Source organism: Meles meles, chromosome 18, assembly GCF_922984935.1.
Source record: "Meles meles chromosome 18, mMelMel3.1 paternal haplotype, whole genome shotgun sequence".
NCBI classification, from domain to species: domain Eukaryota; kingdom Metazoa; phylum Chordata; class Mammalia; order Carnivora; family Mustelidae; genus Meles; species Meles meles.
Window position 1 is genome coordinate 20,351,221 of NC_060083.1, and position 18,664 is coordinate 20,369,884.

At 34.6% G+C, this 18,664-nt stretch overlaps 1 protein-coding gene across 2 annotated transcripts in view; it reads right to left on the bottom strand.

Moving 5' to 3' along the window:
• Nucleotides 1–18,664, bottom strand: part of SUZ12 (SUZ12 polycomb repressive complex 2 subunit) — a 42,937-nt gene that overhangs the window by 12,686 nt on the left and 11,587 nt on the right. For both annotated transcript variants that reach the window (XM_045984678.1, XM_045984676.1), the window contains 5 exons: nt 12,911–12,960; nt 9,451–9,536; nt 7,452–7,683; nt 6,428–6,521; nt 879–984 (listed from right to left, as the gene is read on the bottom strand). In XM_045984678.1, coding sequence (XP_045840634.1) covers nt 879–984; nt 6,428–6,521; nt 7,452–7,683; nt 9,451–9,536; nt 12,911–12,960 — 568 coding nt within the window. The remainder of the gene's footprint in view (nt 1–878; nt 985–6,427; nt 6,522–7,451; nt 7,684–9,450; nt 9,537–12,910; nt 12,961–18,664) is intronic.

Consider the following 18,664-nt stretch of genomic DNA (forward strand, 5'->3'; position numbering starts at 1 on the left):
ACAATGTTTCAGTGATCCCACTCATCTATGTTTACTGTACCATACAATTTAAAGGTTTGTGGGGTTTTTTTGTTTTTTTTTTTTTCTTTTTCTTTTTTACCTTAATAGTATGTTCTACTATCCGGTAATTAATGTTTTTAGAAAACTTCCATAATATTCCTTACTATTATTACATGTTGTCCTAGATTAACTTGAAACTCATTTTAAGGCTTAAAAAATCCTGGGATTTTGCTTGTGATAGTACATTGACCTAATATATTTGGAAATGAATGACATCATTATTCTGTTGCTTCTGCCTACCCAAGAAATATATTTATTCTTTTAAGTCTCAGAAAAGTTACTTTAAGTTTGATTCATCTCAGTTCTGCAGATTTCTTGACAAATGTATTACTGGTCATCATTATGTTGCCTGCTGTTACGATAAGCAGGATTTACAACAGTTTGTTGTGGTGGTGGTGGTGGTGGTTTTTAATTCAAGTTAGCTAACACATAGTGTAGTACTGGTTTCGGGTACAATAGTAGTTAACATTTATTGAGCACTTATTTTATGCCAGGCATGGTGCTAAGCATATTTATTTCATTTAAATCAATCAATTCTATGCCTCGTTTTCTAGATGAGAAAACTGAGACAACAAAAGCTTAAATAACCTGCCAGAATGCCACACAGCTAGGGAGTGAAGATCTGAACCTGGCAGTCTGGCTCCAAGATCAGCACTTCCATTGAATACTCTGACTAGGCAATCTTTATTTGTATCTTTCAAAGTATAAAAACGAAGGACCCTTTACTTCCAACATGAATTTGCATCTGGGAAAGAAAACATCAATGAAAAATGGGAGTTCATGACTATAACGTGCTCCACCTTCTAAGCAGTCCATACCTTCCCATCAAGAATAGTCTCCCATGTTGCTCTTTTCTTGCTTATTGGACATTCTTCCATTTCCTGCATGGCTACTTCATATTCCCCATCTAAAAGCTGTAAGCGCCTGTTAGACAAACACATACACTTTAAAGTAACCTGTGTATTATTATAAGTACACAAACTCTACATAGATTTACACTGAAAAGCATTTATTAAATTTATAAACTAGCTTACACACCCAACAAAACTTTGAAATATACCTACTCTCCATTCCTAACAAAAGCAATTTTAATGTTTTGCACTAGTAACTATTACTACTAGAGAATTACTTCATTACTGTAGCTACTCAGACATAACTTATTACGTACTAATATATAATAATATGCCTAAATTCTCAAAACTTGGTACATTTTAAACATTAAGTACAAAGCACGAGTGTAGGCTTTATACTTTAATGAAATGGGATAACAACAGTATTATAATACTTGCCTTAGGTAACCACTAAGAATTATGCCTCTGTCATTTCTGACTATTGAAAAGATTTGAACTAGAATTCTTGACCAATAAACCTGATGATTATGACTCTGGTAACTATAAGATCCTGGGGGCACCTGGCACATATAGGTGCTCAATAAACATTTCATGGATAAATAAATGAATAAAATACCAGTTGAATCAAACAGTGCAGTTTTAATGTATGTGTACATATATGTGTGTTTACATACAGTTTGTATTACCTTTTTTCATACCTTTAAACACTGGTAACACTACCAACCTAAACATCATTCTTCAACCATGCTCAATAATTAATTGTATGTCACAAGAATCTGGCTTCTCCTCATCAGTCTTGGAATAGTTCTGCTAGGTGATAACAACTAACATTTATTGAGTGCTTACTATGTGCCAGGCATTATTTAAAAGACTTCACATGTATCATTTAATTTTCCCAACTCTATGAAGTAGATTATTCCACTTTTCAGAAGAAACTGAGGCAGAGAGTTTAAGTAGCTCGCCTTAAGATGACGAAGTAGCCAGAGCTAGCAACTGAATCTGGGTAGTCTAAGTCTAACCTTAATACCAAATGATTTTGAGACTTAAGAATTTTTGTCTTTACACTGTGAGCCTTGAGTTATTCTACTTCAACAGTATAGCAGTAAAGCTATTCAACTAAACATTTTAAAAAGCTATTCTTACGTATTCGTATAGGTAATAATACACTCATATACTTCTAAACTGAAATGAAGCTTCCCTCATGCGTTTACATGACTATATGATATTGTTTTATAGTTGTGCATTTGATAGCTACAATCCAGTTTGCTCTCCTACCTGTAGTGCAAGAGGAGGCCCTTTTTTCCCCACAGCCTCATCAACAGTGCTTTATCAGTTTTTTGATCTCTGCCAAACTGGTAAGTGAAAAAATGACATCTCAGTGTACTTTTATATTCAGATGTCTTATCTTTAAATGTTCAAGAACCACATATATTTTCCTTTTTTGTAAACATTTTAATTTTATCTCTTACTCATTCTTCTACTAGGCTGTGGTATTTTTCTTAATGAGTATGATCTTATTATATTAAAGAAATGAGACATCAATCTATAGTAGGAGTTGAAATAAATTCTCTCTTGTCATTTTTTTTTTGACTTAGCTTTTGTTTTCAGAGTAAGTTTTTAATTTTGCTCTGTATTTCATACTATTTCTGTATGGCTTTTGAATTGTGGTCATTGTTTAAGGAGACTTTAACTTCTCTGAGATTATAAAAAGAACTTTTTACACATCTAACTCCTGAGATCTTGGGTTGTAAATACTTTTCCTCCATTAAAAGGAATCAAGACTAGGAGTGTCTGACTGGCTTAGTCAGAAGAACATGCAACTCTTCATTCCGGGGTTTTGAGTTCAAACCCCATGCTGGGTGCAGAGATTACTTAATGTTACTGGCCTCCCACCACTTAAAAAAGGAGGGGGGGGGGTAGGAGGTTAGGGGCTCTTCTGGTTTAAGCAGCTGATTCCTGGTTTCGGCTCAGGTCATGATCTGAGGGTCATGAGATCAAGCCCAACCACGTTGGGCTCTGCACTGAGCAGAGCCTACTGGAGATTCCCTCCCTCCCCATCTGACACTCCCCTTATTCCCACTCATGCATGCTTGCTCTCTCTCAAATAAATAGACTCTTAAAAAAAAAAAAAAAAAAAAAGGAATCAAGACTCTGAAGAAATGGCCAATTCCAGAGTAGAAGTAGGAGAAGGAAAATGTAAGCCTGGGGTATCTTACATTTCAGAAAATAAGGAAAACAAACAATAAATAAAAGTTAAGTAATAAAGTCAAATAGGACCCTATTTAGAGGGGCTCCTCCAGAGTAAGTCTGGGACAATTTGAGCATTAAAATGAATAACAACATGAGTATATTAAAGCAGAATGAATAAAAATGGCATCTGTTATTTGATTAAGAAGAAATACTGATTAAAATACCGATAAAAAATGAGTTGAGGAATGTTCTTCTATTTTATAGAAAAAATGCCTGTAAACATGGAAGAAATGACGGAATGTTTAACATTTTGGCAACTGCCATAGGAATAATTTTTTCAAACAAGAATCATTGATGGATGCTACCCTATTGGGTGGAAGGTTGTTGGGGAGAAAATGCACATTTACCCAGTTCAAAGTGAGATTACCAGAGATGACGTATTAATTAATTTAAAGGGAAAAGATATCGGGGAGCCTGGGTGGCTCAGTGGGTTAAAGCCCCTGCCTTCGGCTCAGGTCATGAGCTCAGGGTCCTGGGATCGAGCCCTGCATCGGGCTCTCTGCTCAGTGGGGAGCCTGCTTCCTCCTCTCTCTCTCTGCCTACTTGAGATCTCTGCCTATCAAATAAATAAAATCTTAAAAAAAAAAAAAGGGAAAAGATATCATTACAATGGAGAAATACTGTGAACACCACCTTAACCAAGTGATCAAACCTAATTTTACCTGCATCTGTGATGTACACAGAGAACACATCACCATTCAGTGTATCCTTCCCAAAATGTTTAACCTGAATCTAATCATAAACTGACAGACATTTTGGAAAACTAAAGGTCTGTATTAAAAAGTGTCACAAATAGGGCGCCTGGGTGGCTCAGTGGGTTAAGCCGATGCCTTCGGCTGAGGTCATGATCTCGGGGTCCTGGGATCGAGTCCCACATCGGGCTCTCTGCTCAGTGGAGAGCCTGCTTCCCTTCCTCTCTCTCTGCCTGCCTCTCTTGTGATTTCTGTCAAATAAATAAATAAAATCTTAAAAAAAAAAATTTAAAAAAAAAGTGTCACAAATAATAACGAAAAGAGAAAGACAGACTCATAAATACAGAAAATAAACTAGCAATTGCCAGAGGGGAGGAGTGTGGGGGATAAGCAAAATAGGTGAAGGAGATTACGAAATGAAAATTTCCAGTTATTAAATAAGTCAGTCACAGAGATGAGAATTACGACATACGGAACACAATCAATGATACTGTAATAACTTTCTATGGTGACTACAGTTGTGGTGAGCATGCAAAATGTATGGATTGTTGGAACCACTATGTTGTACACCCGAAAGGACAATCATGTGTCAACTAACTTCAATGTAAAAAAAGGCAATATACGAATTATAATTAACAATAAAAAGTGTCACAAAAGGCAAAAAGAAAAGAGAAAACAAAGGGTTGGAGAACTATCCCAAACAGAAGAAGAATGAATAGATATGGCAACTTCCCACAGATTGCAACCCTTGGGGTAGGGGTGGGACAGCTAAAAGAGGCATTACTGTGTCCAACTGGGGATAGTATTTGTTGTGTTATGTTAAAGTTACTGAGTATGACAGGTTTATTGTGGTTATGAAGGACTGTCCTTGCTTTTAGGAGATACATACACTGAAATATTTAGCAGTAAGGAATGAAGTAGAGTGTCACAATCTAACTTTCAAATGGTTAAGCACAAGAATAAAATACACTCACAAGTAAAGCAAATGTGATACAATGTTAATGACTGATAAATCTAGGTAAGGGTATGTGGGTATTAATGATTTTTCTATATTGTTCGACTTTTTCATGGTTTAGAAATTTTCAAAATAATTGTGGGAAAATTCTCCCATGGTTTCTACTTGGTACCTTTACTCATTAAATAGAAAGCAGTATTTTATACGTACAAGGAATAACTTAATACATGTGTAAGGCAGAAAGAATTTTTAAAAAGAACACAACACCCATCCCCATGCTGCCTAAAACAGAACACTGACCAACACCAATGAAGCACAGTGTCATGTCCTAGTTGCTTCTCCCACAGACATAACAATTTCCTAAAATATGTTTCTATTGTTTCCTGTGTAAATCACTAACCTACAAATTCCTGACTTTAAAAAGACACTATCTTGGTTTAATATAAAGTGATATATTTGAATAGTAATATTAAGTGATTTATTCTAAGACAATACAGCAATACAGTAGCCAGCATTTATGGCATTATTCCTAGCCATCTTTGCTTTCCTATTAAAGCCTTGTAACTTTCTTTACCTGGTGGCTAATGGACGACACTCAGTACTTTTTAAAGAGTAGGAGGAATGTACTAATTGCTTTACTTGCCTCTTTCCCCTGGGCATAACAGTGAACTGCGTTAATTACCAGCAAGCAGCCGGAAACAGAACTCATAGCACATTAGAGGTTCCATTCTCCGATGCTGTCAAAAAAGAATGCTGCCTTTGCCTCCTAGATATTCTTTTACTAGAACTAAGACGCTTCACTCTCTAGAGAAAGAAAAACTGGAGAGATGATGACAAATTCAGGTATTCTTTGCTACCCTGTACCAAATGCACAGAGCCACACGATGATGACACACAGATTTCTTCCTTAATTTTGTAAGTAAATACATAACCTCAAGATTTACACAGGGCCCACTTCATTCAGGTCTCTTTCAAATATTACCTTCTCCTAGACCTACCTTTCTCTATAAAACAACCATTTATTCTTTTTCTTCACAGCACTCACCAATAGTGAGTTGGTGTAATTTTTGGGTGATGGTGTGTTTCTTCCACTAGAAGGTAAGCCCCATGAAGGCAGGATTTTGATGCATTTTCAATGCCTACAACAGTGTCTGACAAAGTGTAGACACTCAGAAGTGGCACGCCTAATAAACAATCCTAACTAAGCCATTCAAATAGCAACTCATCTATGTTTATTGCTTTCTATGTGACAAAGAGAAAAATTCAGTTTTTACAAACTTGTTTTATCATTTTTAAGAATGAAGAGAAACAGGCACCTAGGTGGCTCAGTCATTAAGCGCCTGCCTTTGGCACAGGTCATGATCCCGGAGTCCTGGGATCGAACCCCGTGTCAGGCTCCCTGCTCAGTGGGAAGCCTGCTTCTCCCTCTCCCACTTCCCCTGCTTGTGTTCCCTTTCTTGCTGTGTCTCTCTTTGTCAAATAAATAAATAAAATCTTTAAAAAAAAAAAAAAAAGGAATAAAGAGAAACAAAGGCAAAGAAAACACCACCACTATATTATCCCTCAGAATAAACACATTTCTAGAACATATGGGATCCTCAGGTGTCCATCAACATTACCTGTTTTTATCAAATACTGTCATTTGTGCAACAAATGTCTTTTCCCCATCTTCGCGATTTCGTTTTCTTCTAGCTGGAAGTTCTTCATTGACATCTGAATTCACAAACATTTCTTATAAGTCAAATATTCAAACACAAAGGTATTTTTTTATATGGTCCCTAATCCTAAATTAGGTACAAATTACAATTACTTTGTGATATAATGTCAAGACTTAAACTTTTCAATTTTATGTTTTACCATATGCGTATGTCCTTACTAGGCAAGGAGAAAAAATCCTCACCTATGGTTACTTTTCAATTTCAAAGGTTACTTCAGGACTCAAAGATTATTTCCCCAAAGGTGTCTCTCACTGAACTTCACATATACCTCTATTATCCCACTCATGATTTTGCTACAATTATTTATATCTATCTCTGCATGCTAGATCAGCTTTTGAGAGCTTCTGGAGGACAGGACTGAATATTTTAATAATTTTTGTATTCTGAGCACTTATGTACTGGTTGAATGATTACCTCAAAAGTAGATTCAGCTGGGAAGATAGAGGGATATATGTGATAAGCAAATACAATAAAATCTTAATTACAGAATATAAGCGTAGGTAGACAAATGTTTACTATATGAAATTCTTTCGACAGTTATATACATATGAAATTTTTCACAATAAAATGTCGTGTGTCGGGGGTAGGAATGAATTCATTGTTTTGTTTGCTGAGGGACTAATGGGAAATACCAGTCTTGTCTTCTCCATCCAGTGTTCACTATATATTTTTTTTTACTACATGAAATGTTTTATCATGTAAAAATGAGAACTTTACAGATTAAATACCTAGTACAGCACAACAGCCAACCATTTAAAATCCGAGGTAATCTACCGTAAAATTAATTATCTCATCAGACTGTAAAATATCTGCAAATAAAGGTCATTTCATGCCTTTAGAATGCGTGCAATTTACTTCTGGTTCTGCACCATTTTCTTCCTTGGGAAAGCAAAGTTTAAGATAAAACTATTAAAATAAAAATTACCAATATTTTCATTGGTTTCTCCATTAATCATTCCATTAAACTCTCTTCTTCCCGGACGAGTCACTCTAAATAGCAATGAGTAAGACTTCACCATATGGCTGTTACTAGGTTCAAATTCATTACTGGAAACTGCAAGGGACGGGAAATTTCCAGGTTTTGTTTGATTGAGATCAGGATTCAAAGGCACCTGCTTTTTACCTGTAGGAACTTGCCTTATTGGACAACTTACATCCTGCAAAGGCAAAGATTATGAAATTATACTTATTTATGCATATGCAATTATTACAAGAATTAAAATAAAACTTATAATCACAGATACAGAAAACATCATTACCAAATGGCACGCTAAAATTCTAATCATACTTCCGAAAATTGTGATGAAGCAAAAAGAAAATCTGGAACAGCTATATCCCAAATATTAACAACTGAGGATTTCTCCAATATAATGAAAATAATGATATAGTATATAAAATATTTAGCTGATGGTGATCTGAAGTAATTTCGAATTAGACATATGGAATTAAAACCATGCTTAAAATGTTACGCTCATATAAATTAATAATCTTTTCCCTTAAATTTTCTATTTTAACAAAATAATTGATAGGACCATTAGAAATGAAAAAAGATCATTATAAAAACACCACTGTCAATGTTGCAAAGTATTAAATCCATGTATTTAAATGTTGCTTAATAGGAGCAATATTGTTCATCTTATGAATAATCTATAATTATATAACTGGAGTTCTGCTTAAATAGCTGAAAAATTGGAAGATATGGAAGACCTTTATAACAAGAGAGTAGCTTCTTTTTGAAAACCAAATACATTCTTATTCTAACAAAAAATTCTACTCTACAAGAGTATAAAGTGAGAAATATTTAAGTTTCCCGCACCTCCTCCAGAGATGACTAATATTAGCAGTTGGTTGTGTATATCCTTCTAAGCAAATGTTTACACCTATTATTTTTTGAAATACAAAAAGGACACTACAATTGTATTCACATTTTTTTGCCTGCATCTTCAAGAATGTTCACATCACTGTTTATCATGCATATGGGGATTGCATGGGAGGGAGGAATGGTATTTCTTAACTTTGAAGTTTTGAATATATACTTAAACTGTTGTCTCCTAATCACCTTAGTCCACTCCGTATGAGTGCTTTAGTAGTGCCCAAGCCCTGTGTCACCTTACTATGATTTTGGAAGAACGTCAAAACAGGAATCTCTATACAGGTCATTCCTAATCCTAAAATACCCAAGATCTTGAGGCTACTAAAAGTACTGGTTGCTGAGAAAATTTAACTATCCTAACACGTGTTTCTGTGGTGAATGATTTCACCTTATAAATAGAAATTTGAGGCAATGTATTAATAGGTCAATGGCTAATAACACTGGCAACAGAATTTCTTTGCTTGAGAGTAGTGTTACAAGATGTAATCCTTTTGGGAAAAACTCTCACAGCCCTTATTTAAATTTCAATTGGTACAAACTGCTAAAAAGCTAAGAGATCAAAGTGATAGGGAAGCATCTGATTTTATGTCCTAAGATGCTAAAAGATAGCTTCTTCCCTTCACTGTCAAACTCCTATAGCAGAAAGTTTTATGCAGATACTTCAGCTGCTCAGAAAAAAAACAGGAAGATCTAGGAGGTTGGCAAAAAAGGTTATCGTTTAATTCAGCCATCAACATCTTTAAAAGCTTTCAAGGTATGGGGTACTTCAGTGGCACAGTCGGTTGGGCACCCGACTCTTGGTTTCAATTCAGGTTGTGATCTCGGGGATGTGGGATTGAGCCCCACCCTGGGCTCTGCCCTCCGTGCTTATATCACAGAGTCGGCTTGGGACTCTCCTCTCCCCCCTCCCCTGACATGCTCTCTCTTAAAAAAAAAAAAAAAAAAAAAAAAAGGAAAAGCTTTCAAGGTTTAAAAGCACAATATATATGCATGAACATACGCAATTAAAAAATTATTCCACATAATCTACCAATATTGTGTTATATGTTACCTTTCTTTTTTTGTGGCAAACTTTCACAAGCAGGACTTCCAAGGTAACAGAATTTTGTTCATTTTCTGAGTTTTGTGATGGCTTATCTAAATAGAAAATCAATACTTTAAAATGTTTTTGTTTAAAAACATAAACACCATACTCATTTTCCTAAGAAGTCTGGGAATTTCAGACAAAAAGACTTCCTATAATAAAGACTTCCCACAAGTTTACTCATTTTTTGCCCCAAAACCAGTTCCAATTTGTAGCAAACTCTTTAAAACCCTTTATATATAAAGTCATTTAAACAAACTTTTCACAATATAATTATAATAACCTTCCTACAATACTGTGATTTTCTTTTGATTCAAATAAGATGTTCAATTATTTTAATTAATGCTAAAACATTTACTGATTATATGGATATAAAGATTTAATATTTAGGGGCGCCTGGGTGGCTCAGTGGTTTAAGCCGCTACCTTCAGCTCGGGTCATGATCTCAGGGTCCTGGGATCGAGTCCCGCATCGGGCTCTCTGCTCAGCAGGGAGCCTGCTTCCCTCTCACTCTCTCTGCCTGCCTCTCTGCCTACTTGTGATCTCTCTCTGTCAAATAAATAAATAAAATCTTAAAAAAAAAAAGATTTAACATTTATGATAAAAAATGAATATAATAAACTACTAGACATAAATATTTTTGACAAATACAGTTAAAGCTTCTTGGCAGAAAACACAAATGAAATATTCAAGAGACAACCACACAAACATTTAAAATTTTTTTCCTTCTCCCACAATCTATTAATAGAAAAATTACTTAAAGATATACTTAAATTGAACTAGTTAGTACTATATGTTTTATTTTGAATGCACAGCGATAGCAAACCAAAAAGTTCTTGGATTTGACTAGGACTTATGATCAAAGGGATTAAAATAATGGATTTCACATGTAAAAGTTATATAAACAATTATATTATCATTTCACAAGAAAGATAGCTAGTTCTTTACTTTTTCCCTAGAACTTCTCTAAAGCCTGAGCAGGATAGCTAAATTTAGGATATTATTTACTACATAGGGGAATCTCTCAGTTTACAAAGTTCAGGGATTTTAATTTTAAAAAATCATTTATATTCTCTGTATCAATTAACTGACAAAGGCTTTTGCAAATTAGATTACTTCTCTGTAACTTACTTGTCTTTAATCCCAGAGGCATTAATAGTTGAAACTATTAAATCAGTCATTACTAGGTTGCAATAATATACAGAACTACTACAACAGATGAATCTACAAACATAAAAATAATTTTCCTTCTGAGATTTTGCACAACGCTTTTTTCTACTTAAAAACATTCTTATGTAGGGTGTGTATATAAGATACATTTCAATCAGTCTCTTTGAAAGTTGTAAACTTTCAAAATAAAAAAAACTTTAATATGGAAAAAAAAAATTCAGTGTTTAAAATGCAGTAACAAAAATGCTCTCCAAACCATAATCACCATGAAAATAGTACCCTAATAATTTTTGTGTATTCATTCTAAGCAGTTTCAAGTAGTAATAGCTAAACAAAAGTCTTCATTTAAAAACAAAAGGAAAAAATAATCAGATTTTAGGGATCTTGATGTTGGTTTTCTATCTTGATTTCTTAAAAATATTATTTAAAAAAAAACTACAAATATACCTTGATTAGACAAGAGAGGCAATATAGCTGCTTCTTCCCAACTTCCACTAATTTTCAAAGTTATAATGGGAAATTATTTTCTGGAAACAGAAGTATCAACAGAGTTTACTTTCTCATTTACCTCAGTAACATCAAGAAAAAAAAAACTTCAAGTGAATTTGAGCAATTCTGAACTCTATGTGTCATGTAGACAGGAAAAAAGTTTAATCCAATGAATTTAAACTAATTCAAGTAAAATTAATTCAACTTAAATATTAATCAAGTAACAGTATTAATTAGTAAATATTCATTAATATCCATCATCTATTTCAGTTATGGATAACTTACATATATTTTATGTATGTCTCTGGGAACAAAGGGCTAACAAACCTATAAAATTCAAACTATAAGCTTTTAAAGTATTAGAGTCCAGGTACTTTAAAAGTACAACAGAAAACCAAGTATAAAGAATGATTAGAAATAAGGACTCTATAAGATGGTTATAAGTAATTAAGGAAAAAACAAAAAAATGCTACTCAGTTTACTTCTATATAAAAATGGATCAAATCTAAGGCAAAGCCAGAAGTTACAGTAGTTAATAGAGCTATGACCAGATTTCAAACTACTTACATAAAAAACCTGACTTAGTTATCAAACTATTCTAATATAACCATATTATTATTAAACTTTGTTTCTTACTAAACAATACCAAAGATGATCACCTTGACATGTTTCTTAAAAAGATGTCATTCCATTACACAATAAAGATGGATTAACTCGAGCAGCATTTTACTCAAATTGAAACCAACTGAAACTTTACCTAGCATGCTTTTACCTCTTTTAATGAAATACATTTAAGACTATATACTTTTCTTTGTAAAATATTGAAATACCCCTTTGGTAGCAGTGGTTGTTTCTACTGTTTTACTAATGTAAAAAAAACACAATGCAATACCATCAACTAAAAATGTTCATGCAGAAAGGATTCTACTCAGGGGACTCTTCACCTAGTTCAGGTTCCAAGACAATTAATTTAAAGTCCAAAAAATACTGGAAATAAAAAATAGTAAAACTTAAGAAGTTTAATTGAAGATTTTCCCATTATTTTCTAGTTATAATCTCTAGGAAGATGATGGCTCTAAACTGAGTAAGATAATGTTATATAGTTTTTTTTTTTAATATCAACAGTTAGTGTCCTAAAAAGTATGGTTTTTTTAGAGATAAGAATTAGAATTTCATTTTAAATGTAAGCCACATAGAGAAACATTTACCTTTAAGAATGATTTCACACAACACTGAATAATTTTAACAATTTCAAAATCTACTTAAAACTTAAATGGCTAGCAGGAAGCAATAAGGAAACCAGGCTATGAACAGGATTTTATATATATGGTCTACCTACCAAAGCTTTTAAGCCAGTTTTAAAAAATTTGTTCCTCAAACAACCTATTTCTAAATCATCTTGGTGCTTTATTAAAATGCAGACTCCTAACTGTATCAAAATCCTACTAGATCCAAGTCTTCGTCCAGGTATACAGATTTTAAACAAACTGCCAAAACATTTCTATACACACAAAATTTAAGAACTTCTTAGTTTTAAAGTTTAAACAGGTACAAGTTACATCTTCCACATCCCACCATCGACCACATAAAGCAGTAACTGAAACCGCTGGATAAGTCAACTAAAGAAAATGAATTATCAGAATCAACCTTTCTTCCACTAAGTATAATTTTATAAATTTACACACACACAAAATAATTTCTTTTTGTACATTCACAAAGGTGTTTTACTGTTAGAATGCCAATGTATTTACATTGTACATGTACATACCATTTTTGTGGAAGAAACCAGTAAATGTAAGCTGCAGATGGGCTGACAAGCTAAAAAAACAAACCAAAAATTTATCACTTTAATGCTCTATAATAAAAATATCCCTAATCTTTAAAAAAATAACACTGAAATCAAAGTTACTTCAGCTAATTAATAATGTTTAATTTTCTTATTCTTAACTCTTATGCAAGCCCGTGACTCTACACATTGTCTATACACATAAAAACAAAACAACCCAACAGAAAACAACACACAAAAACACCAAAGGAGTACGTCAGAAAAAAAAACAGTTTACCAAATGAGGGGCAAGAATATTTACTGTGCTTTAGTACTCTACCCATAAAATGTGGATACATTTCCTCTCCCACCCCTGAAAAGAAAATTTTGATAAGGGTATCTGAGTTCATACAAAAGTATCTGACTATTTTAAAGGTATGGAAATTCAATCTCCTAACAAATCAAACAAAACCATCACTTTTTTCTTCCATTAGAGGTAAAATAATAGATCTGCTATAGATTTGTAATTTATTGTTTCAACATATCCTTTTCATTTACTTTTAGAAGCAATAGAAAAGGAAACAAATTATACTGATCCTTTTGAAAGTTATCAACTAACAACAGAAAAACTATTAAGACAGAATAAACAAAAACATTCATAGGTTTCTATAGTACCTTTAAACTGCAAAAGAGAGCAATCAGTTAATTAAAAGCCATTCAAAACTTTCTAGAACACAGTTTTTGTCATGTGATAGACACCAGATTATAAAGGGCCAGACAGAACAGATGTTGGGGGAATGGAAGCAATACTGATTCCTTACCAAACAAATGTACTAGTGTAAAAGGCAGTAAGGTGACATTCTAGTCATTCTTATAATCAGAGGCGAAGAGTTATAAAAATACATTGAGACCAGAGAGTTTTAAGGAGCAAGAAATGATTGAAAACAAGGACATATTAATGATCGAAAACAAGGACATATTATAAAGAAGTTAGCTTTAGAACTCTACCCAAGATTCGTCTTTCTTAGAGAAGTAAGAGGACAGTGATCCTTCAACAGAAGATGTGAGAATGCCTCTATCTTCTTACTGAGGTAAGCCATGAAACTGTATGCTAAAAATGTACAGGGTGGGGGCGCCTGGGTGGCTCAGTTGGTTAAGCAACTGCCTTCGGCTCAGGTCTTGATCTAGGGGTCCTAGGATTGAGTCCTGCAATCAGGCTCCCTGCTCAGCAGAGTGTGCTTCTCCTTCTCCACTCTCCCCTGCTTGTGCTCTTTCTCTCTCTGACAAATAAAATCCTAAAAACAAAAAAACCCAAAACCCCAAGCCAAACCAAAACAAAAAAACTACAGGGTGGAGGTTCTCAAAGGGCATTTCCAGAACAGTACTAAGAAAAGTATGTCAGAATATCAGCAGAGGACAAAATGACTATGAACGGTGCAACCAGAGTTCTGAAAGCATAAATATGAGAGAAAATGAAGAATAACAACTATAACTTAAGTATCAACAAAATAAAAATGGTACACAATGGGATTCTTGAAAACAGGTAATTCATGTATATTACTTTCAGACATGAATCAGATATATTTTGAAAACACATAAGGAGTGGGGAAAAGGAGGGTGGACCATAAAACGGACATGAGGAAATTTTTAGGAATCTTTATCTTGACTGTGGTGCTTGTTACCTATGTACAGTTGTCCAAATTTAGAACTGTACACCAAAGAGACTGAATCTAACTGTATATAACTCATACTTCAAAACAAGTACATTAAGGGGACAGACTGTAGAAGCCCAAAGGAATTTTTCATGATGATGGAAACATGCTACATCTTGATCATGGTTATGGTTATGGTTAAGTGTATACATTTGTCAAAACTCTAACTATATACTTAAGGTGGGTGTATTTTACTGAATGTTAGTTATACCCAAAACTGATTTTAAAAATTGTATCTGCCATCTACAAAATCTACGTGCCATTTTACTAAAAAATAACTAGTGTTCGCCTATAAAAATAGTTCCATAAATGTTACCTTACAAACCAGAAATAGCAAAACTCCAAAACATAACTGAACACAAAGAGGAGTATTCTATAATTTCCACATGTTAGAAGATAATCTATTAGTCACAACTAATCTATCCTATTCTTACTTGCATGATTTAAACGTACATACCAAGGCCACGTTAATTTTCTTAAAACCCCATTCTGAATGTATCATTCCTCTCCCCAAATATTCCAATGAGTCCCCAAATGCCAAGTCTTTTGTCTAATTGCTATCTGTAATACAGCTCCCATTTCTTTTTATCCCCGCTAAAGCCTATATAGGAATAAACAGGTCAGGATGGTAGACAGAAAAATCCAAGTTTAAGTTCTGGTTCCAGTTATTAGCCATGACTTGGTATCTATAAGATGAGGAAATGACCTCTCTTAAGATTGTGAGGCTTACATAAAACAATAAAGTATCCATCAAAGTACTGTTTCCCTCTTCTATAATGACTCCATCCCCAACCATCCCCGAGCTTAATGATCACAGCTTAATCTCAAGTATTTGTATATACCACTTTTTTGTCACTCTTTTTTCACATACACATTACCTTTTGAGACAATCTTTTTATTACATCAGTGTCCCTAGCACCTAGCAGTGTCTTACAGAAAGGTACTCAACATACTTTCAGAAGAACAGCAATGTCCTCCTAGAGCAAGATTTTTTTGTTCTTAAACTCTATGTCCAATATGGGGCTCAAACTCATGACCCTGAGATCAAGAGTCACATGCTCTACACAATGAGCCAGCCGAATGCTCCTAGAGTAACAGATTTTTAAGGTCAGGGATCATGACCCATTACACTGTAGTGCTTATAGTGTTATTTAGATTGTTTTTATAGAAAAATGTGGTTGTGGGACGCCTGGGTGGCTCAGTTGGTTAAGCGGTTGCCTTCGGCTCAGGTCATGATCCCAGCGTCCTGGGATCGAGTCCCACATCCGGCTCCTTGCTCAGCAGGGAGCCTGCTTCTCCCTCTGCATGCCATTCTGTCTGCCTGTGCTCACTCTAACAAATAAATAAAATCTTTAAAAAAAAAAAAGAAAAGAAAATGTGGTTCTAAGTTCTAACTCTGAATGCCAGGAACATCTTGCACTCATCTACCCCCCAAAATATTTCCAATTAGTGTTACTCAACACGTAGTCTCAAAACTGAGGTAACTAAGGAAACTTGTTACCAATCCACAAGTAAGAAACTAAGAGTAAGACTTAAAACACTTTTATAGAAATTTAATGTTGCCATAACATCCTCCAAGCTTGTGATCAGTAAGTATATTTACAAAAACATCAATCTATAAAAGATTGAAAATTAAGCACAAAAAGTCCCTCACCACAGGTGGTTTGAGGTACAGTTTTAAATGATAATGTTTTAAGTTAAATGAGATAGGAAGCACATCCTAACATGTTGACCAATAGGAGGCTATCATTCTAACATTGTTTCTTTAGGAAAAGGAACTCCAAATTTCAATTAACCAGCTTAAAAAATAACTTTGTGAATGTGATTTGCTAAGTACAATTTCCTCTCTAACTCCCCCTTCTAAAAGTAAACACTCTAATATGTACCTAGAATAAAATAAAACAATGAGGCCTAGTTTCTCTTTTCCATAGATGGTTTCATTCAAGAAAAAAGGGCAGTTTTCTTTCCCTTCCTGATTTACCCTCTTCCCTCTCTTGTGGCTCTGTCCATATCTTAACTGCTAAGCTAAATCAGAATGGAAGGCAAAGAAACATGTAGACTGGTCAGGCCTATTTGGTTTCAGGCTGCATGTGATCTAACTTAATCAGGATTAGATACCAGGGTAAGGATTTGGCTCATCTTTGATATGTGCCCTATCTATATCTTCTGAGGAAGCAACCAATGGGGCAATAGGAAACTAGATGAGGAATTGAAATTTTGAGGTAAGATTTCAAGCATAAACATCTAACAATTCTAAAACTGTCTACAGAATGAAATAAATTTAAATTCATAAGGGACTAACATTCTGAGATGACATTCATTCACGTAGGACACTCAAATTTTAAGAATAGCCAGATTTCACCAAAGGTCCAAGATTTTATGCTGGAAACAGACCAAGATTAGTGCCTCTACTTTGTACACATTAATCTAACAATGGCAGGTGTAAGGCTTCATTTCTAGGGTTATGGCTGTATTACCTCATAACAGGATAAGCTATTTGGCATCAACACTGTTAGAAGTTAGTTACCCAACTTTTCTTATACATTTCATGCTATGATGTGTAAAACTGAGAAACTGGTGACTACATCAAGCCCATTATTCTGGGAATCCAGGGTTTCTTCTAAGGTTGGGACACAAGGATAGGAATACTTTGTAATGAGAAGATAAAGTTGAATGAGGGGATGGAGTCCTTTACAAATAAATAAATCTCCTTTTAGAAGTATAATAGACAAAATATAAAGGAATTAATGTAAACTCAAAGATTATACACGGAGAGACATCTTAATAATTTGTTCTTAAACACTTAAGAATTGGATATGTTCAGTAGCGACTGATAAGGCACCTTCAAGAATAAGTACATAAAAATAATCTATGGCCCAAGTTCTCAAATAGGAACAACTAAAACTCAAACATGAAAAGATGCCAATTTTAAAAATAACTTCAAAACTTGTAGCCAATACAAGATTGTTAAAAAAGAGAGAAAGGGGAGAAACACATCAGATCTCATTAATGGTAGAAAAGACATAAAACTGAGCTAAGAAGCAGACTTAAGTTTTAAAAATGCAGTTAAATCTACAAAAGGGTAGGGAAACACCAGTAATTCAATAAATCTATTTAAAATATTTTTTATGGGGCACCTGGGTGGCTCAGTGGGTTAAGCCTCTGCCTGCGGCTCAGGTCATGATCTTGGGGTCCTGAAATTGAGGCCCGCATCAGGCTCTCTGCTTGGTGGGGAGTCTGCTTCCCTGTCCTGCCTGCTGCTCTGTCTACTTGTGATCTCTATCAAATGAATAAATAAAATCTTAAAAAAAATAATAATAAAATATTTTTATGGCTTTCTTGGGATAAAGACCAACATTCTTAAATAGCCTCCAAGGCTCTACATTATCTGACCATGGTCATCTGCTCTAGCCTTAGCCACTCTCCTTACTCTTTCTAGTCAGCTACTCTGGCCTCAAATGACATACCTATACTATTCCCTTTATTCAGAATCACCTATCTGTTCACCCTCTCGGTCCCCATTTTACTCCTATATCCATCCTTCATATCTCAGCTCATTTTTTTAAGGAGGCCCTCCCTGACCACCAATCATTATTCCCAAATCCAAGATCCCAAGAAAGAGCTAGATCGCCTGCTTCATACATTGTTTCCCTATTTTTTCTTTCCTAGCCGTTATTTTACAACTGTACATATTATACGATTATATCTTTTTCCTCCATAAAGGCAAGGTCTTCATCTGTTTTGTTCACCATTATATGCCCGAAGACTAGTATAAAGTTCTGGACCTGGTACACTAAGAAAACTGAATCTCAGAAAAAAAAATAGATCTGGACTTCTTTATACAAAAGATGCTTAGAAAAGAAAGATTACTAATTCAAAAGCTTAGGTGGTAACAACAAATAAGAAGTGATGAGGCGGGGCGCCTGGGTGGCTCAGTGGATTAAGCCGCTGCCTTCGGCTCAGGTCATGATCTCAGGGTTCTGGGATCGAGTCCTGCATCGGGCTCTCTGCTCTGCAGGGAGCCTGCTTCCTCCTCTCTCTCTGC